General features: G+C 40.2%; 1 protein-coding gene across 2 annotated transcripts in view; it reads left to right on the top strand.

Moving 5' to 3' along the window:
* Positions 1-22,138, top strand: part of HSF2BP (heat shock transcription factor 2 binding protein) — a 31,067-nt gene extending 8,929 nt beyond the window's left edge. Inside the window, exons 4-8 of one of the 2 annotated variants that reach the window (XM_035545753.2) lie at positions 1,791-1,940; positions 5,571-5,709; positions 7,443-7,560; positions 13,236-13,339; positions 21,427-22,138. In XM_035545753.2, the coding sequence (XP_035401646.1) occupies positions 1,791-1,940; positions 5,571-5,709; positions 7,443-7,560; positions 13,236-13,339; positions 21,427-21,635 (720 nt within the window). In that variant the 3' untranslated portion in view covers positions 21,636-22,138. Of the gene's footprint in view, positions 1-1,790; positions 1,954-5,570; positions 5,710-7,442; positions 7,561-13,235; positions 13,340-21,426 lie in introns of both variants that reach the window. The other variant, XM_050712109.1, reaches the window with a different exon arrangement.
* Positions 22,139-22,390: the final 252 nt, after the last annotated feature.

Raw genomic sequence — 22,390 nt, 5'->3', positions numbered from 1 at the left:
ACATTCTGTTTTCCAAAATTTCTTTGCAGCGTTGTGTCGCTGATTAGGGAATTGCGGTGCTTTCTGAACTTGAGCAAAACTTGAAGTGCACATGTTATTCTTGGCTAATGTCTTCCTTGCCTTTTTGTAGTTAGGTACTTAAGCACTGCTGTATTCTCGTGCCTTGACCATTTCCTGAAGATGGTGGTGTTGCACAGCACAGTGATTGCTTCATGATGTGAACTCTCCGGAGTGTTGCTTCCAGCTAGGTTATTTGCTTTTGCAGGCTCTATTTGTTTTCTTGGCTCTTGAATGTATTATTTTGATTTCCTTGCTTCGTACCTTTGTTCTGCTGTTGCTTTTGATGTATTCAAAATTCTGGCATTTCTTGTGGTGGCTTTGCATCATTGTTGGGGGAATGTAACTATATGGTATGGCAGAGTTTTATGTCTCAGCATTGTTATAGAGGAATTAAGAGGTAAGAGACTTTTCCTGGCACTCCATGCCTAGGAAATCAACAGCAAGTGTCAGCCTTTTGCATATATTAAATTATAAGGTGAGAGAGAGTCCAGAGAGAAAATACACATAGCAACCTGCTTCATAAATTTCATTTGAACTTTACAAACTATACTCTGTGTGTTCCATTAGCAGCATGATAAAGCAACTCAAATATGTCTGTCAGATGTGATATAGGAGGCTAGGTAGGTAATTGATGACAAACAGAAGACAAGCAGCTTTGTACTGGTAAATACCATGCTACATACATTTTTAGATGAGCTTACCTTTCTGCTCGTTCCAAACCATTGAGGTGAACCCCTAAAATGACAAGATACTTATTTTAAAATCTCACTGGGAATACGTGCTTGAAAGTTTTGTTGTGTTTGCTTACTTTCCAAAATGACATAGAAAAGATCCCTTCTCATTCCCCAGACTTCATCATGATAACCAGATATATGGGGAAGGTTGGGTTGAGGAGGGTGTTTTCTGAGCTGAATCTGAAAATCACATACCCCCAAAATGGACAGAATGAGATGTAGAAGCTTCACTACCCCGTGACATTTTCTAGCAAGCCAGCGAGACATAGAATCACACCAAATCTCATGATATCTTCTGGCCAGCTTCCCATCTTACTGGAAGGAAATACGAGCAAATTGAAACCGTGTCCTGGTTGTATTGAATTGCTCTGTGCTTTCTGCAAGCTCGCTCAGGTGATGGATGCATGGTAGAGCATGGGCTTTTCTGGTCATACGCGTGAAAGGTGCTCCAAACTTCAAACCTTAGGCTTGTTTTTCTAGGGACTGTCTCATTTTGCCACTGCTGTTCAGGAATGTGCCAACTGAAAGAAGTTGGAAGAGACAACAGGATTTATCCTAGATAGCCAGTGTGGCAGAGTTGCTGGCTAAGACAGTCCATTTTGAAAAACAGTACAACTCTCTCTTCCTGTAAGATGTGTCCATTATCTTTTGTAAGGTGGCTGGAAAGGCTGACCTCTAATGCTGAAATCCTTCCCTTTCTAGGAGACATGTAGCTATTTGCTTAGGAGTCAACTTTCCTATCAGGCTTCTCTAGGTGCCGCTCAGTCTGAGTGGGTCACTTGGTCTGACCTTGTGGACAGGCTTCTGGTTACTGTCAGCCTACGTGATATACATACGACTTAGATAGAGCTCAGGAGAGAAGGTCTGTATCCGCAACTGCTGTGAATTTGCCCCCTCTTTCATATATGGCCCTGATGATGTTTCTCGTTCTGTCCTGTAGCCTAAAACACCCGGGCTGACATGAAGTGCAACCAAAATTTCCTTGTCCTGTTTCAGGAGAAACTAGACCTCCGGCAGCACCTGCATGAGGCTAAGCAGCAGCTCCTGCAGCAAGCAGAGTATTGCACAGAGATGGGTGCAGCGGTGTGCACCTTGCTGTGGGGTGTCTCTAGCAACGAGGAAGCTGTTAAAACCATCCTAGGAGGAGTAAGTATGGCAGGTGAACGCTTAGCAGTGGCAATGCTGTTGGTTTTTTAAAAGAAGTACCTTGCTCTGTAACACGCTTTAATGTAGGGATATATCTCAGAAACTAGTTGGACAGTAAAAATGTTTTCTGATTTGTATATTTTTGGGGGAAAATCCATTTTCATTTAAGAAGCGCTGGAGCTATTTAGCAATATGTAGTGGGCTGGGAATAAGTGCAGTAATTAAATATTATGTTATCAAACAAGGATTAACTGTTTTCCACCACACACAGTTAAACTGGAAGCAAGGCTACAGCTAGCACAATGTAAATATCTTTGCAAGCTAGTAATACTTGCACAAAAGACTTGCACTGTGCACAAGCAGCTGTTCCCATGCCAGCAGAAAGCTCGGAGGAGCCAATTCCATGGAAGAGAAGATACATCCATCAATTCTCAACTCCTTTAAATCTTCATCCTAATACTGTCTTTGTGCTACCTTAATATTTACATGAGTCTTGGAGATTTAGAATGCCTAGCTGTTTCAAGTCTACTGAATCTTATTAAATGGTATTGTCTGGTGACTCGCCATCATTATTGGACTTGTGAAACAGTATTGAAAGGGCATGCTTCCTACAAACAAGACACCAGTGCTGTAAATGACCACTTTTGTACAAGATGAGAGTAAAATTAGTAGAAGCCTTTTTGAAAACAGTCTTAAATATCAAAATAAAATAGAATTGATTAAAAACAAAACCGATACAGTGATCATGTGTAAGAATAAAAGGCCTTACTATGAAGATGCAATACTTTTTTTTATAAGTTTATTTGAAAGGCAGAATCGTTCTGCTGTAGTCATTCCTAACAATCATTAGAGCCCACTGAACTGCTGCGCTTCTGGTGAAGGTCATAGCAAAATTTTTGGACATCATTTTCTTGTGTTGGATAAGAAAGGTAGCTGGGTTTGCAACAAGACTACTAGGAAAAACATAAAAGGATTGCATGGCATTGCATCAACAACAGATTACAACTGACAGTGAGTCAGGTTATTAAAAGTTGATGGAGATTTGTCATAAAAAGTTTTTGGTTTGAGTTATTTTTGGACAAGCTGTGATGCCTGTAGCATCTTCCCCCTTCCCCTGAGAAAGTGCTATAAACTACAGAAATGTATAAGAACATCAGGAGTGCTTTCAAACTATTGCTCATATTTAACTGTGTGGGGAGGGGTGGCGTCAATTCAAGATAATTTCATGCCTTAGGGAACAATGTTCAGCTTTTTCAGTCATTGCACAGATACAGAAGTAGGTCTTTTGTACAGTTCTGTAATGCAGATTGACTGAAATGGTGTTTGTGACTAATAGAGCATTCGTGTCCATATGGGTTAGGCAAGTCAAAACTTGAGCAGCAAATCTGAACTGTAGCACGAGTAGATTGCAAGGCAATGGGAGAGAAATGCCTGGTGTTCCTACCCATGCTCTACATTTCTAGAGCTTGGAGAAGCATCCAGAGAAGCAGCATGAGAGACGGTTTTCAAGTATGCCTACCTGCATGTGCCAGAGATGAAGTAAATTAATTCCCATGAAATTGTTCTAGTTGTCTTTCAAAAAAGCTTCAGCTGGACATCCACATTACAGGGCTCTAACACTGAAACAGAAACTGAAGGTTTGATTTCAGAATGGCAGCAGGGTTTACTTCAGCATGAGAAATTTTGGATCCTACAAAGAGGTTGGCTATTTCAGTTATCTGCTATGGTGAAAAATGGCTTTGTGTGTTATGGCATGTTACCTGATGTTTTCATTCAGGATTTACTTGGAATGCAAAGGGTTCCTTAAATACCATTTGAGCTCAAGCACTTTAATGGCTGCTCTCAGAACTGCCCTTATCTCAATGTCTGTGAGTGAGAGATTCTTCAGCTCCATGAAAACACTGTCAAGCTAATTAGACTGTGCAGAGTATGTAAGGTTCGCTATTTATAAACCTGACTGGTCTCTGCTTCAGCTTCTCAGACCTCCCCACTAGTTAAGGAATGGTTGTTTGGAAAGAAGAAGGCTCAGCGGAGAGGACACCAGTGGCACCTCAAGAGACTGACAAAAGATTTTGTTTGGTGTCTGTGCAACATACCAATTACTTGATCTGCTTAGTACTCTGTTGTGTTGTTATGTGAATACACTTTTTTATAATAGCTTACACTAGTCTGCAATGGTAGGCTGTCTTCCTTCACTTTCTTTAACGTCCTTTGCTGCTTGAACAGTCATCACTGCTTATGTTAAAATGACCTTCTTGGAGGTACGTTGCCCATATAAGTATATAAAGTACATCCGGAGCAAGCAACGTGCATTTTTTCCCCTCTCTTTCCCCATGATCCCTTTATTCCTGTTGGTCTGGGACCACAATTTAATTTGTGAAGAAATGGAGTATTGGCTGACCCTGCCTTTTACTCCCTGTTGTTGGAATCACCCCACAGGAACTGTATTCCTTTCTTCCCAAAACATGTCTTTGATGTGGTCAATGTGCAGCAATGGAGGAATAAATGAATGGTATCAGTAGATTTGTACATATTGTGAAGACTGTGGTTTTGATAAAATACTGAATTTTTCAGTCACTTTGCAAAATGAATAGATGTTCCGGAATTTCACAAAATTATCTTAATTTCTAGGCACTTCCTTGAACTGTCCGGCTGTTTTACTGGGTTGCTGCAGGAAATTACTAGAAGTTTCAGCTCTCTCATGAAACAACTATCAAAATTATTAAATGCACTGGGAAATCTGGGCTTCCTGTTATGCTATTTTTTTTACAAAAACCAGAATTCTCTGTGGGAAATAGTGTTTCAGCAATGCTTTACAGGTCAGAATTACTAATAAACAGAAATGATTCTTTCAGTTCTTCTCTGTGGGTTCTGCCTGCACCTCTGACAAGGCTCTTTGATCCGCTCTGAGCTTTGTGCTGGTTGGTTGGTTCTTCAGCTGAGATACCCCAAAACAGAGCAGTATTCCTGCTGAGGTCTTGTGCTGCATGGGGAAGACTGCATCACATAATTATGGGCTATACTTCTGACACTGCTGACTAAAATTCAACCTGTGACCCAGAAGAGACCTCAATTTCCTTTTCCAAAGAACTTCTGTGTAGCCTCTTGTTCTCCATCCTGTATTGAGCAATTCATGAATCCTTTTAGGATCCAATCAAATGCTTATTTTCTGGGTATTTCATTGGTTTTCTTAGGAAATTCATGTCAAGCCACTAACTTAGGCAGCCGTCCAGTCTTCAGCTGGATAGGATGTTGACCATGGCTGTTTTGAAATGTGAATATGAAACTACATGCAACTACTGCAAAGCAAAAAGATAACGTCCTCAGTTTTGAGACTAAGCATTAATTCTATTGTTTGATACGTGTTATTGTGGGTTTAGAAGGTCAATACACAATAGTATAGTTTTACAAATAAATGTAGTATTGAGTAGTTTCCCATATTCTCCTGAGATAATGATTTCTAATATTAGAGGATTAAACACATCACTTAGTGTGTACCTGCTGTTTTCTGCTGTCTTGTGAGGTGACTGGATGTCTTAGTAATATTGCAGATTGTCCAGTTTACTGTAGCATCTAATAATCATTGTTGCTGTAGTGTGCATAACCCTTTTTTCTCCTCCGCACTTGCAGAGCAAAGCAGCAAAGTTTTTTACAATCACTGCACAGACTATGGAGAGCTTTGTGAAGTCATTAAGTGAAGACATGAAACAGCAGGATTTGGATTCTGATGAAAACCAGTTTGTGTTAGCTTTGGCAGGGATTGTAACAAGTGAGTTAATGTTCTCTCTCAAAATAGCATTCCGTAGGCACTGGGAATTTCCACATTGCCATATAGGTACTGCAATAATTACACCTTTTTGAAGTCAGGTATTTAGCCAGTGTTGGTATTTTGGTGACTTCCTATTCTTTTAAAGTTCTAACAGATTTTGTCACTCGGCAAGTCTGTGAGGAGTTGTACTTTCTGTAGCGTAGTTCAGGATTAGATGTATAAAAACCACTCAGTTTTGAAAGTCCTTGAACTTCTGTTCAATCTCAGGTAAAACAAGGGCCATTTTACCCATCATATGTACTCACCTTACTTTGTAAATGTCAAGCAGTATACTTTCTGAATCACCAGTAATGCTAACATCTTAGAGATGTACTAATCTCAAATTAATTGCAGATGATGCAGCCACCTCAAGGTATGTGTTCAGCATTTTGAAACTGTGTGAGAATTTTGTTGATGCCAGGTGGACTCCACTGTCTTCTAGATCTCCCAATTCCATGGTGCTAAGAGAAGTAAAAGTTAATAAACCTAACTTCCATAATTTCCATACTAAATACTTATTTTTAGAGTCAGGAAATAAGTAGGAAGCCACACATCTGTCTTAGTATGGCTGCCCTTGACTTGGAAGGCTATTAGAAATGGGGATGATATGTCAGCTGCGTTTTTGTGAAACGGTGCAGCTCTCAAAATGGCATTAGGTAATGTCATGATGTAAGATAGATGAAACAATGGGTATTTATACAAGTAAGGGAATCGCGTATTAACAGCTTTTTTGAATGTGTGATTTTAGGTGTCATGGTTCCATTAAAGATTATAGTAAAGCACAGTACGTGGCACATTGTGCCACTTTACCAAGTAAAGGTGTAATCCAGTTCTCTCTCGTAGCTTCATTGGAGGAAAAAGAAAAAAAAAAATCATAGCAAAAGTAATGTCTGAACAAAGACGATGTTTAAAGGCTTGGATGGGGAAGGATGGTGGTGTTCTGCCTGAGCAGGAATCACTGTGGTGGAATGAAATCTTGCCTCACTGAAGCTTATACAAATTTTTCCACTGAATTTGATAATGCCAAGATTTTTCTCTTTGTCTCTGTAATTTAGGAAAGGGGTTGCTGAAACTTCAGCATGATAAAGGTCGCTGGAAAATACCTCTTGCATATAAGGATGCCCTGAATTATGGGGCAAGCGTAAGGAAAAACATTTCAGGAAAATATGTTTTGGAGCAGTAGTTTCTGGAAATGTTTTGCCTTTTGGTTTGTGCATGAATATTGCAGTGCCTGCAGAGAAATAGAAAAAGAACTTTTGAGTAGACTTTCACAAGTGTTTCAGTTGTGTAATGTGCCAGGCACATTGGATTGACTGATTGTAAAACAATCTGCAATCTCATTTTTGTAAAACGGAACCTATGATGATCAGCTTTGCTTCATTCCCACATTACTTGCAGATGTCAGCTTAGAACTGCTTAAATCCAACATTTTGTTTCATGATTCACTGTGTTACTATTAGGATACTGGCCACCCTGAATAAATATTTGAATTATCAAAGCAGAATTATGAAGGAGTTTAATCAGTATCGTTTGCTGCTTCAGTATTTGCTATGTAGATGGTTATAATTTGAAGTTTATATAGATGCCATAGTTCATTCTTCACAGCTGACATTTTTTTTAGTTGTCCTTATAATTAGCATAAAACTTTGTTTGAAACATGAATTTTTATAGTAATGTTCTGTGTTCTCTCACAGATGTGGCTGCGCTGGCATGTGGCCGTGAGTTCCTGGTTACTTCAAGTCGTGAATTATTGGACACAATGGTGCACCTCCTGGGAGACATGAAGCCTGGACTCTGTACAAAATTCAAAGTGTATGGTGACCTTTTTTTTCTTTCAAATGAAATGCATTACCTTACAGTGCAGATCACAGTGATTACAGCAGGCTTCCCACTCTCACATTATTTCCTTTCCTGGAGATCACAGAATTGTAGAATGGCTTGGGTTGGAAAGGACACTAAAGACCACCCGGTTCCAACCCCTCTGCCATGGGCAGGGGCACCTCCCACCAGACCAGGTTGCCCAAAGCCCCATCCAGCCTGGCCTTGAACACCTCCAGGGATGGGTCACCCACAGCTTCTCTGGGCAACTTGTTCACCTGCCTCACCACGCTCTGAGTAAAGAATTTCTTCCTAATATCTAAATCTGATTGTGACGTAAGGAATAATGGTTGGAAAACTGTTTTCACAGCAGCATTCCTTGCATATGCACTAGGCTTGGCTGCAGTGCTAGCTTCAACCCGGATACATGTCTCTTTGAAAGTCTCTTAAGCACTGTAATATTGTAGGGATGAGCAGGGATACACTCCTCTGGCTTACAAGGGGCTCATGTTTTGATAAGGAAGGTGTGAGGTCAAGCTTTAAATAATAACCATGGGAAATGTGGACTCGTTCCTTTCCAATATGAAGAAGACTGTAAAATTCTACATCTGCGTAGTGAAATATGTGGTCTACTAAAAGCAAAAGTTAGTTTACTTTATCCTACTTGAATAGCCAGAAGCACCATGCACTTACATTTCTAAAAGGTGCTGCCTGTAAATGGACCTTGTGATACCAAGTTGTAAAGAAAAGGCCATAAGGCCATCTTACACCATTCAGACACTGGAAAAGTTGTACTTACCAGGTGGTAGAGGAATGAAATAAACTGTTGGCTTTTCCTTTTTTTTCTCAGAGCTGTTACAAGCTGAGGATATGTGGCTTGAAATTTTAAGCATATGTTGCATTAGCTTGAATCCAGTGCTATGATAATGTTTTCCAATGTTCCACAAAGCTAGCAATGTTTTTCGTTTTTTTTTTCTCTTACTCTGAACTTGTCATTTGATTAAAAAACAAACAATCAAAAAACAATGCTGTATTATGACATTACAGCAAATGCCAGAAATGAGATTTCTTCATGGCCTTGTCATGTAATGAAGGATCCTAATTTGCTCAAATGTTTTAGCACAAAATGTTTCCCTGTGTTTTGTCTTTACGTCCATGGTCAGGTTTCCTTTTTGTCTGCAAGCTCCCTATATGTCTTGTTGGTGTTCAGTTCCTAAAACTCATTACTAACATTTTCATTATCCTTTCTGGAGATTTTCCACTCTCGCAGCCCAGAAAAAAAGGTTATTTTGGGGGGTTTGTTTGTTTGTTTTTAAGTTGTTCGCTGCATGTGAGATTTTTTGGCTGCTTGTTGATCCTAAATAATCAACATTTTCATAAGCAGACATGTCAGAAGAACTCTCTGCTATAAGGAACATAAGGTAGTACAAAGTGAAAGACAATCATGAGATAAAGATATGATAGTTAACAGAAATTATAGTGAAATTTAAGAGTTATATATAGACAGACTCTGGAGTCATCATGAATTACGTTTATACACACCCATACACACTCTTATATACATAAACACAGACAGATTTTCTCAACTATATCTCATGGATGGAAATATCCATTATTGTGGAAAGGCAATGTATTTCTCTTAAAACATCACCGTGGTGTTACGTGGAAGGAAAGCATCAACTTAAAATGTAAGCAATAAAAGAGAAAAATTGGCTTCATATTTTCAAGGGTGTGTTTGTTCTTTGCTCAGTTTTCTTGTTTTAAAATTCTTTTTTAGCTTATATTTTCAAAAATATTTTTCTTTTCTGTGTGACAAATCAGGGGAAACTGAGTTAATTTTAAACAGCAGTATCAAACACAAAGTAAACTGAAAAAGAATTCTCTTTTAGTTCTAGCAATCCTGTTTTACTTGTAACAGCATATAAATAAAACATTTACAGAGAAAAACTCATTTATTCTAGCACTGCTACAATATCCATTCTAGTCTATGAGTATGTAATAGGTGTAACCAAGAGATCTACATGAGTGCTAGGGCTGAAATCTCATGGGTTTCTTTGCCTTTCTGAAATAGCGGTGTGAAAGATTTCAGATTTTCTTTTCATTAGTATATGCTTTGTTCAACATTTTTAATTATTAGGCTCTCAATAAACATTTACACAGTTGTTTGTATTAAATTGCTAAGAATCTTCAACTTTGCTTATGTAGTAATTGAAAGCAGACAGTAAAAATATGTGGTTGTATGTACTAATCCCGTGTATTATCAGTAAAAGAGAAGGGACTTCAGCTGTGCTTTTAGTTCTAGATTTTAAAGAACGCATTGACAGATACAGTAGTACATGATGTTAATTAAATTTAGGCTTCCCTAAATATGAAGACTACAAAGTGCAAAACTAAAAAAAAAACTAAAAACCTTCCATGTTAACAAAAACCAGAAAGTATTGCTTATAAAGTAATTCTGTGTGTCAGGTTTCCTTCAATAAGAATACATATTGCAAAAAATACTTATTGGAATGTGCAAGTACTAGAGGTGAAGCTGGTTTGAAGTGTCTGCAAAAGTTTCTATGTTGTGCCCACGTGAGCATGTTTAATTAGTAATAATGTGCTGCTACTTCTGGGCTAGCCATTTAACATTGGCTTGTGGTATGGGTTAAGTCTTTTGCCACTCCAAACAGCAGCACTTTCCTGGATCACCACCACTACTCTGTCTCTTTCGTCTGCACAAAGCAAACAAGTAAGAGAAAAATACAAACACAGCAGCATCTTTTTACGTCACTTTATTTCTAACTGCAAATGTCAAACAGATTAATGATGAAAGACATTGTCAAGAAATGTTACCACTTTCCATTATAAGGTATTGTCTTTTTGATCACTTTCATTCTGGCTGATTATATGTAATTATGACTGCAGGTCTTTGTCAATGCTTGGATTCTGGAACCCAAGCAGGAGCTGCAGGGGCCGTATGAAAAGGAATGCGTGGGCTTTACAAGCTGCAAATTCAGTTCCACAGCACCCTTCCCTGCTTATTGGTGGCCCCTGATGCAGTAGATTTAATAATCTACTATTCCTTCTTCCAACTACTTAAGAGCCTTGGTGATCAAACTGATAATAGTGCAGCACATAATATAACTCACACCTCTTCCGTTGCTGGCTAGACTGAATCATGTTGCTTTCCATTCCTGCTGTCTGACAGTACTGTCAGAAATGTTGGTGATGGCATAGTAACTTAAGGCATGATCACTTGTTTGAGTACAGGACGTGAGGTGTGAAGTCCATTAGGAACAACATTATTTCCCTCTTGCTTGGAAATGGTGGCAGTACAGTAGCAGGCAGGTTTATCACAGTCATGAGAGACAGCAACAGCCAAGCTGGCCCCAGAACAGAGCAGAAAATTCCAGCCCATTCCTGTTTCTCTGCTATTGTTTTGTCTGCAACCCAGCAGCACGCTGTGGGTGGGTATGATGACGTTCCGTAAATGTTGGAGGAGCTGTGCTCATTCCTCTTCCCTTTTCATTGTCCAGAAAACTCACTTGCGTGCTGTCATCTTTGGAAAATAAATAGAAATTCACAACATCAACCGTAGCAAATCATAAAATGCACTAATATCCTGTCTTCCCAGCTACTGCACAACTGCATAAAGGGCAGAGCAGGAGAATATCGCCAGAAGGATGGATGAAAGCAGAACGCAGCTCAGCAGAAGCTGCAGGAGAAGGCTTAATACCAACAAAATCTTCTGCTTTGAGTATTAACAGTTGTTCTGGGTAGCACTGGATAGGGAGATGCATTTTGAACCCCAAGTTGCTGTACTTGTCCAACAGTCTAAAGCAGCTAAAAAACAATGTTGGCCTGTGCACTTTATCTGCATAAACTGGCACAGCTGTCATTTCTGTCCATAGCTTCCCGTGTCTTACAGCATCACCTCAGCACTGTTGTAGCTGAGGCTGAGGTGGCACCTATAGTCAACCCCACTTTTCTTAATGGTTTTCAGATTTTTCAAGTTAGTGACCATGTTGAAGCTTTTCTTGCTTGTAACAACTTCAGCGGAAGCCTTCTTGGGAGAAGCTGGTGGGGTTGGCAGGCTAGAGCCATCCTTTCAACATGCAGAGCCTTCTCCAACAAATCTGGTTTCGACTCTGTAGAAAAATTGAGACTTTGGGTTAATGTATAACTTGTTTTGTATGCAGCCCTAAAAATGACTAGTGAACTTCCTTATTTAGGGGGCTGATAAATTAGGAAATGCAGTTTTTGGAAGCTTTTCAAAATGTGGTTAAAATTACTGTAGACTTGCTACGTGTATTTTTATTATGTGGTTTACACACTGATGTGCAGCGCGACTGTCAAGAACGGCGGTCTTGGTTTCTGTTTGTCAGAGGTGTCGAGGTAGATCTTTTTCAGTTCCCAAGTCAGTAAATGCTTTCTAGCTGCCAAACCGAAGACTTTCCGTGTTACCTGGAAGGCAGGATATTGGTTCTGTCCTTCTTCAACGTCAGTGACCATAATAAAAGACCAGAGGAAAGAAAAAAAAAAAAAAAAAGGCTTTGAGTTTGCCCAAATGTCATTTGGAAACAAGGGTGTTGAAGAGGAGTGCCTTTTGGCCTGTGCTGTCATGTGTTGGTCTGTGCTAAGAAAAGAGCACAGTTTACAGCCAAATTGAATTCCGGTGTTGTTGACTTAAAACAAACGAAAAAAAAAAAAAAGCCAGATCTCTTTCCACTTGTAAATTGGACGTAATCAATCTGGATTCCTGAAGGCAGAATAAATAGAAAAGCCCGTGATGACATTCTGAGGGATGAGCAGTCACTTCTTTTCACAGCAGGGTCTCCCTTCACAGTGTGGATTGCGTGGCCCTGCCTGGCTCCCCAAGGGCTTGGATGACAGGCAGGGCGAGCCGTCTCTGCCCTTCACCCGCAGCAGAAAGGACAGGTCTAGCTTAGGAGGGAGCGTGCTAAGCTGAGTTATGACTACTCGTACTTCCCTTTTCCATCCATAGGGCCTGTCCCTTTTTTTCAAGTGCTTTTGTAGGCAAAGTAACTTCCCCGACAGTGGGGAGAGCGCGTTGGTGTTTGCTGTGCATTGGCTGTGTATTGCATCTGTTCTGGCTTGCAGGACAAATAGGAGGATACTTGAAAGAGGGTGGCACAAGCAGTATGTCTGTATTTCAGCTGACCGAAGGATCGGTGTCCATAAGGTGCATGCTGCACAACCCATGGAGCACATACTTCTTTTTACGTTGTTTCTAGTACTCAATGTCCAACCTCTCTTTTTTGTGTTTCTTATTGGCCCTTTTGTTTGTCAGGGCAGACAGCTGATGATTCATCATCATGAGATGATTGTGTGCCAGTGGGGATTGTCACTATGAAACCTCTATTATAGAGCTTGTCTGGTCACATAAAGCCAAATCCTGGTTTTGCACATGTTATGTAATGCATCTTATAGAGTTTGATGGGACTTTCTTACTGTCACATGGGATATTTTTCCACATGAGCAAAATACATGATTTAACAGTAGAATCAAGGTTTTGCACAACATTGCTTATATAACATTTCAGACTTGTTTCTGTTATCAAAGTGTAAGTTATTAGAATAGGCTTCTGCATCAATATGTGGTGGGTGTAAATAGCAAAAGATGCAAAGAAATCAAAGAACATCACTTCTTTTTTCTTTCAATTTCAGGCTAATGCTAATGTCACTTTACAACGTGAGCATCAACTTGAAAGGCTTGAAGTACATCAGTGAAAGTCCAGGTTTTATTCCTTTGCTGTGGTGGCTATTGAATGGTAAGTTCCTCTGAGAACCTTGCAAATTGTGACTTTGGGAATTGTAGTTTGGGAATGGGTATTGCAAATACCAAAATAGAATTTTTTATGTGTAACCTGATATATGTAAAGCTTTTGTCAGATTAAAAGTAAACAAAAAGGTCAAATAGAGGGAGATGTTCATTTCCCACCACATTTTTGGTGCTGTGTGTAATACTCCATAAATACAAAATTTATGGATGGTAGTATTAAAAATAGGAAATGGTGAAATTTTGTGAAGTGCTTTAAAAAAAAGCCACCTGTGTTTTCATGTACCAACTTGAAAATAAAACCTGAGTGAAACTATATATCACTAGTATTTAACAAAAGGAAATGTAACTGTGTTCTGAGACATTTTGGGGAAATAAGCCAATCTCTGGAGCTACACTCAGCCTGTGACAAAAGTGCCCCCTTCCTCAGCTGAAGGCTGGCATTTTGCTCTAATAGGATTTGAGCTTGCCCGGCTTGAGTACTATTCCCAGCTTTGCCTTTGGTCAGTGCAGGACTTCAAGGACTTCTGTTGCCACTGTCAGCTACAAGACTGACATCAAAGCTCTGCTCTTTCAGAGGCTTCAAATCCCTGCGTAAGAGCCAGCAGAGATTGACGTTGATAGCATGCGTTGGAATTTGGCTGGCAGCTGCGTGCACAGCTTGTCAGGGACAGTAAGGACAGCAGTAAGGACAGAGTCACGACACTGCCCTGCCTATGAACTGCTCCTGGAGTTTGCCCCATCTTGGGTTTCTGAAGTTTCTGTGGTTTGTCTGTGAGAAGATTTTGGTGTACAGTTCATAGGATCGGAGAGGTTAGTCATCTTGGCTCTCTACTGCTGTGCAATACAAGAAGTAAATACAAAAGGTAGCTGAAGTGGCAGAGGTTGCATCTGCTTTTTCAAGGAACTAATTTAATATTGAAGTTTTTGAACAGCTTTGACTTGGGCTGGTAATCTGGAAGCTGCTCACAGTTCTCACAATTCCCTCAGCTATTTTAAAGAAAATGTAGGTACTCATACTTCTCACTAAACAACTTACTGCTTTGTACTGCCATAGGCTCACTCTTCTGTGGCCTCAGAAAATTTGGTAATCCTGGTAACACTGTTGAAAAACACCTGTCTGTTTTACAGTTTTTAATGTAGTTTGAGAAGAACCACGTTCTCAGAGAGAACTGAGTATATCATCCTTTACTCTGCTATATGTAGAAATTTAACATACGTTAGTTCCGATTTACTTTATGTTCGGCTAATATATACGTAAGCTGTTGCTCTAGTAAAACAAACAACCAAACCAAAACCTCAAAAACCTTGTTATATATGAGTTCCTTGTTATGAGTTCCCAAGTGTGCCCTTCTAAATGTTGTGATAAGACAAGGAAGCTAATCTTGTTTGATGCAGTCTATTGTTTGAAGAAGGCTCTCAGGTCATATAACAGGATGAAACGGGGCACAGTTATAAATAATTTGCAGTTGTTAATGGCAATAAGAAATTGAAAAGCTACTCTATGTTTTGAAAGTGTTAATCACGTATGGCAGGGTGGTGGAAGGAAAAGATGGGCATGGCTAATTCCTTTACTTTTTGATAATAATTTTCTCCAGCTACAGCAAATGAGTAGGATTCTCAGATAAATTACATCTGCTGGTTCAGATTTTTGACTTCAGAGGAAGTCTGCTTACTGTCAAGGGAGATGGCTGACTAGTTTGTATATCAGATGAGAGGTCAGATCCAAGACCCAATCTTGTTCCAGTCACTCTTTGTGAGATCTCTATCCTTTTCTCTACATTTAATCCATTTCTAAACTTTTCCAGTAGCTCCCTCCCACACGTGCTCCTCAGCTGTTTCCGTGGCCAGCATCTTCAGCTTCTGCTCGCCATGATTCAGCTTAGATACATCTGGAGTCGCTACAGCATAAGGTCTCACAGTTTTTTTCCGTAGGAAAGAGCAGAGCAATGCACTCTGCTGTCAGGGTATCCTGTATATGCTGCCTTCCTGCAGGAAGCTTTTTCAAAGAGTGTTTTGGTTAAGGCTTATGAGATGATTCAGCTTTCCACGGTTCTCTAAGCTTTTATCAGCGTTACCACTAAGAGAGGCCCCAGAAATCATCCTCTGACTTTTTTATTTTCAGAGAATCATCCTGTTTGCTTTGCTGTCACCAAGCTACAAGTGCCTGTGACCTCATACTATACATCAAGGCCATTTTTCTCCCAGTTGCTTGTACACAGCTATAAATCCCTCAATTCTTTCTCAGAATTTTCAGTCCCTTCCCAATATTCTCATCCCCCGAGGAAGAACGTCCTTCCCATCCAGTGAAGAAGAGAGCAAATAATAAATAACTTGACTCTCTTTATTCCCCCTTGCTGTACCTAAAGCAAAGAGGGGTTTGATTCAGGTTGTCTAGTAGGCTTTTTGAAATATGCCTTGACATTGAAGACACGGTTGGTAAGAGAAAGGAGGTAAACCTGATTAAGATTCCTGCTGGAGTAAGAATGTTAACAGCAAACTGGGTTTGTCTGTCCTGCTGCCTTTAGAAAATTTGGATGAGCCAGTCTGTCTTCACATTCACGAGAAAGAATTCTTAATAGCTCCTTCTGCTGGAGGCTATACTGAAAATAGGAGAAAAACAAATGTTTGACACACTTTTTGAAGGTAACGCAGCTCTCTGTAGCCTTAGCACTTTGCCACGTAGGCTATTCTCCTCCTCCCCCCTTTATGTACTGAAAGGTGAGCGTCCTTTAATACACAACAGAGGTCTCTGAAGAAAATAGTCTGGTAGCTATCTAGCTGTTGTATAGGTACTGGTGTTGCATAGGTATCACCTGTACCTACCTATACCTTCCCAGCCTGGCACCAGCATGAAACATGTGAATGAATGATGACTCAGATTTCTGTCTGTGGAGCAGCTTGTGGGATTAGTAGAGTTCTCTTCTTGTGGAGCACCATTTGTGTGTGGAGCAGCTGTTACTGTCTTGGAGAAAATAGGCAGCTTTAGTTTTCTCCATCTCCATCTGCCATCCCTGTGTTGGTATCTTGGCTAAAGGCTTTATGTAACTTTCAGATTTAAGGAAGCCCCGTCCTCAGCAGTAGAAAAAGATGTTATATAATTTTCTGTAGAAATCCACTTGAGATTTTTCAGTATTATTTTCTTCTGGTGCTTTACTTCTATGGATGCAATAAGACTTTCAATCTGTAGTTCCCCAAGAGGTAGATTGGGACTTTCCTCTGCCAACGATCTTTCGAAGAGTAAGAAAATGCAGTCAGCTCAGGTATTAATAGTAAATACTGTGTTTGTTTTTCATTTTTGATCATACAGAACATCTACAAACAAATATGTATGGGTAAGATTTGGTCTGAGCTCTTCTCTGCTTTGTTTTTTAAATAACCCATACCTCTGTTTTATTTTTCCCCTTTTTTCTTTTATTGCAGTTAAAAAAAATATTCTTGTTGGATACATGAGAAAAGTGGAATTCAGAGACTGTATGTCAGTGACATTTCCCATCCATAGATGGGAAATTGCTCCAGGTACTTCATTAAACAGAAGACAAGAGACAAGGGCTAATTTTAGACCTCTCCCTTCAGTTTCCTCCACAACAGTTCCATACGGAAATCTAACCTTGTTTATCCAAATTCTTTGCAAATGATGGCTCCTTTATAAATGTCTATAGGAAGCACATTCTCATTTTGCTAATGCTGCCTGCAACCTTCAGTATTTGCTTTTCATGAGTAACCCTGAAGGTTTCTAATGCCTTTCTTTTCTGTTTGAATTGCTTGTGGCTGTCAGAGTTTTTGAAAGTCAGGTTATTTGCATGGCAACATGTTATTTAAAAGACATCTGGACAAACAGAGCCCCACTGTTTATAAATCAGTGTCTGTATTAAAACAAATTTTGGTTCATAAATCAAAAGCTCAGTTACCAGTCTGTCAGGTTCTCAACAGTTTCATAGTCTCTGGGCTGTGAAACTACGCTAAAAAAGAGGATTGCCCTTCTTGCCCTTAAAGACCACATCCATTTTCTTGAATGCAAATATATCAGCTCTGACGCAGAAAGTCCTTGAACCACTGTTAGACGAGAGGCTGGAAGAGTGGCTAGAGGAGGTCTCACTAAACGCTTCCCCTTTTCCACACTCTTCTCTGAGCAGCTGCTGCAAATGATGTTTGCCTAGATGGAGCTCCAGCTGAGCCCCAAGTGGCTGTCCTTACCGTCTGAGCAGGAGTTTCTTGACCAGGTCCTCAGAACTACTTAACAGCAGACTCATGCAAGCTGATGTTCTCCTGAGGAGAAACAATTGTGAATATATGGAAGGAACCTTAACTTTGGTAAATGCATCTGTCATTGTAAAGCACGAGTTTGGGCTGTTGTTCAGTAGCTACCGTGGGGATCCTTAGAAGCCCGAGTTAGGACTGATGGAAGCTGGGGAGCGCACCTAACAGCTCACCCAGGATCTGCCAGCTGCAGAGCGGCATCACTGCCAGTTCCTTTTCACTCTCGGCACCTTATGTAGCTGTCAGGCAAATCGGGACTGTGTTTGCTGCTTCAGTCTGGACTCCAGGAGTCTCTCTCAAGGATTTCCTTGATAAAAGCATGACAGGCATGTATCTGTAGGAGAGTGGGGGATTCTGGTTAGCTGAACTCCTTGACTGATAGTGAGAGTAGTTTCTTGGCCAGGGAGCAGACTGAAGCAAGCCCAGCTGCTATACAGGAGCTGGGGGAAAGTATGTTGGAAAGAGAAAGTACATTTGTATCCGTAAGAATTGCAACAGCAAGCAAAACTCTTTTTTTTTTTTTCTGCCATAGTGTTCTCTCTGCTCCTTCCCCACGAAGTGCCTTTATTGCAACACCTCTTGGCTCCTCAGACCTATCAGCATTATGAAAGTGTCCTGAAAACTCTGCGTTGCTGCAGATATTAGCTCAGCTCCACCAGTGCTAGCAATGTAAGATCTTACACAGGGCAAGCTGTGGCCCTGTGGCCCTGTTAGACCTGCTGTGAACATAGGCAGTCTGACAGGTTCAGAAAAAGGAAAGGGAGAGGTTGTCCCTTTGTGCTAGAATCAGACAGTGATTGAACTGAATTACACTAGCAGCTGCGGTGGGGAGCTGTTGAAATATTGCTGTCATACATAGGCATAGCTGTAAACTGCTTGCTGGTAATAAATCTTTTGTTCAGGTGGCCAGGGAATGGTATGGGCACGTGTAAATTGAGTTCACCCAGCTCAGAGCCAATTGTAGATAAGCTGTTTAGCATTGATGTAATGCAATTACTTAAATCCCGCTGTAGGGAACAGTTCATCTGAGAGCACGGTGCTAATGACAGATGTGACTAAAACCTGTCCACGTTATCAGTTGCTTTTGTCAGTGACTGAAAGCCAGTGACATCAAACAGTAGTGCTGGCAGCTCACAGAACGTCAGCGAACTCCAGCAGCTTCAATACCTTGTAAAAATGACATCAGCGTTTTATGAGGGTGGCAGGCTTACGCTCCACGTGTGATCCCCGACTGAGGCAAGCAGCTTGATTTCCTACCCTGTTCCCCAGAAATAATGATTGTAGTTTTGAAGTTTCAGTGTAGGAGATGTGTGTGCTAGTTGTTGGGAGGTTGTGATGCAGTGATTTGATTGCAGCTGAAGCTTTTTATTTTTTTTCACCTTGTACAAACGAAATGTTACTCAGCTAGTGTAGAAATGACTAAATCTGGAAGCTATTGAAACACACATAATGCTGAATAATGAAGATTCCTTACATTTCTTGTGAGCATTCTCTAGATGGGTCTTTCAGAAAAAATCCCTAATGATATTGGAGAGGGAAGAGAAAGACTTCCAGGGTTATTTTTAAAAATCCTCTTAGGAAATGTGGTTATCTGTAGTAAGTACTCTTCTCAAAACCATATGTAATTTTAAGGGAGCATATTTCAAGGCATATGTATTTATTTAATTCAGAGCATCTCGGAACACATACTCAACAATGGAAATGCGAGGTTAAATGCATATTATGTCATCCTCTGGTGTAGGACCATTTCCTTCCTTTGCTGTGTGCCTGAGTGCCTAATGTGTTCTTCATTTGAGTGACTCAAGCTGTTGGGCTTCCCTGGCTGCTGTTGGAGATTCTTCCTAGAATCTCTTTGCTCTTACTGGAAAACATTCTTGCTAGTCAAGCTGGAAGTCATTTCCTGATCTCCTAAAGATACTAATCTTATTACCTCCCCTGCTAACACATCTTCCTTGATCAATTCTTTACTTTCTACAGCCTTTAAACACTTGCAGATAATACTAATGTGGATGCCTGTAACAGCATTAATAATGGAGCACTTTTCATCCAGAGATTTACAACATCTTACATACATGAAGCTTCCCAGCAGCATTGCAAGTCGCTAAAAGTATAAATGTCTTTATTTCATGGAGGGAAATCTCACACAGAGGAAGATTGTAATGGGCTACATAGATTTCACTTTGAAAAGCTTCTTTCTTCTTGACTATTTGTGCTGTGTCTTATTACTGCTATTTTCAGCGAGGAATACTAAGTACAGAGAAAAGGCGCAGATGAGAAGTGCAGACTTTGAACATTATACCTGGAAAAAAATATAAGAATTTTAAAAAAAAGACTAGCAGGCATGAAGATAAAAATGGAAGAAACGGAAGGAAGAACTCAAGGCTTTTAGTCATGTTTTCATGAGGTCAGCATAAATCAGAAAACCAAAAACCTGCACACACATTTTTTTCAAAAGGGTTTACTGAAGTGTTGCTGTCCAAGAAACCAGGCATAGTCTTGCTGTCTGTGAGGCTGTTACAGCATTTCTCCGTGAGAAGTTATGACTCCTTATCACTTCACAAAGCTCCACTTCAGCTCCAGCTACTGTTGGAGCTGATGATGGAAAGGAATTCTGTAGGGCCCTCAGCCCAGGAGCCAGCAGTAGCAGCAGCTGTGCTATGGGCACGGTCACTTCTGTGAGGTGTGCAGCACTAATCGTTGTTTCTGTTGTTTTTAAATACTGACTTGAATGACTAAAGTTGTCCAGTATGTCCAATGACTAAGATTCTTGTTGCACAGAAACTCAGGAAATGAATGTTATTGATTGGTTTGGGGCAGTTCCTGTGTCCTCTGATTATACCACGCTCTGCATCTCTCAGGAGAAAGACTTCTTAAGAGGTTTACACCTTAAATAGGGAAGAAGATATGGTAGAAAAGACCTCCATATCTCATTTACTGATGGAAAATGGAGGAAGAGAGATAATGGCTGGCTTGTGGGAGTAGATCAGATGTCACATTCTTTAATGTTGTACCTCAGCTTTGCGCTAATGGGAATTGCTTAAAAATTCCCATCTGAACAGATAGTTTCATGCTCAAAGCCATAGTCATTTTTGCTGTCCATCTTACTCCATTTTCTCCCTTGGGTGCTTTCAGCATTTCCCCTTATGCTTTAACGAATAATTCTCCTTACTCCTTTCTCAGGCCATTGGTGTAGTTATTAAATCGCCAGCAAATAAAAGAACTTGCCTCAGCCCAAGCAACAGCGCTTAGCTTCTGTACCCGTTTCAATTTTGTGTAGACTGAATTAAACACTTGAAAGGTTGATACATCATTACCAAGAAAGTTTTGTAAAGATTAATATTTTATTGAGCTTTCAAGGAACCTGAAGGCTTATGTAAAACAAAATTAAAGGAAAGCGTGGTGATTTACTGCTGATTTGATTAGTTGGCCTGTTTGTTTCTTAAGTCTGAGTAGCAATGGGATATAGCTTGTTGTGCGTTTAAATTGGACTGCATCCAACAGTACATCTTGGTTCCTGACTGAATAAATTCAAGTTGATAAATGCCCTCATTTATAACCTTTTCAAAATCTGAAAGGCAAGAGAAAGGTTTCTGGTTGTCTGTCCCTCCGAAAGCTGCTGAGGAGGGCTTAGGTGTTTTTTTTTCAGGTTCCTTCTGGAGCCAACCAGCCAGCACCACATGGCAGCTGAGAATTACGGCCCTTCAGCTCTTCCCCACCTACGTGGTGGGTCATGAGAAATGGCAGCGTCGAACTTTAATGCTACTTTTTTTGGACTCACTTCTAATAAGCACTGGATTTTTTTTCCTCCCCCATGTTTAGACCCAGATACAGAAGTTTGTCTGCATGTTCTGCGGCTCCTCCAGTCCGTCATTCTGGAGCCAGAAGTATTAGCCAAGTCAGCCTCTGAGATGCGTGATACTTTGCCATTTCAGCGCATCATCGCACTGACAAAGAGCCGCAATGCAGATCTGCAAGCACTTGCAAAAGAACTACTTGAAGATCTTAAAATACTTGAGTATGAAGCATAGAAAAGCTCTATGACACCAACTGCTTATGTCTTTCCTGTGTTTCTATGCTGCAAGAGTTATTGGAAATGAGTCTTGACTGAAAAAACCTCGGCCTAAGTTCCTCTGACAAAATCCCTTTCTGAAATTAGCTAACCCATGTAAAATAATACTGAGGAAAATGTGTTGGACTTTAACTGTCCAAATATGATCTTAGGTGATCTGGTAGAGACAGGAAAGACAGAAAGTTTGAGCAGAATTGTGTTGATAATGGGTTTCCAAAGTGATACAGGTTATGTTGTCTGTTTATCACATATAGGGAATAGAGTAGTCATCTCATACATGGATAATACCTTGTTTATTGCAGTGGTAAATAATCCTTTTGGTCCACCCTTAAGAATTATTGTACTGGAGGAAAACTTTGTTGCTTGTCATAATGTTGCTTGTGTCAGAATGCATCCCAAGTTCTAGTGTTATTGTTGTTATTTCTCCTCTCTCTTTCCATTTTAATAAAAGAAAACTCACATTCTATGGCATGTAACGGATTCTGTTTTCAAAATTCACATCAATCCACTGGACCAGCAAATCAACCCATTTTGTGGCTGCCAAGCATTCTAGAAATTGAGCCATTGTTTTTTTCAAAAGGCCTGAAAAAAAAAGGGAATGAATTACTGTTGTTTGTGGTACCTCGTTGTGCACTGAAGAGGCCAAATAAACTGCCTCTGTCAGGAACAGCATTGCATTGCCTCAAAACTGTGTTGCTTGTTAGAGCCTCTTTG

Source organism: Cygnus atratus, chromosome 1 (genome assembly GCF_013377495.2).
Source record: "Cygnus atratus isolate AKBS03 ecotype Queensland, Australia chromosome 1, CAtr_DNAZoo_HiC_assembly, whole genome shotgun sequence".
In the NCBI taxonomy this organism is placed as follows: Eukaryota; Metazoa; Chordata; class Aves; order Anseriformes; family Anatidae; genus Cygnus; species Cygnus atratus.
Note: the sequence above shows the minus strand (reverse complement) of the source record. Positions and strands in the feature narration are given on the sequence as shown.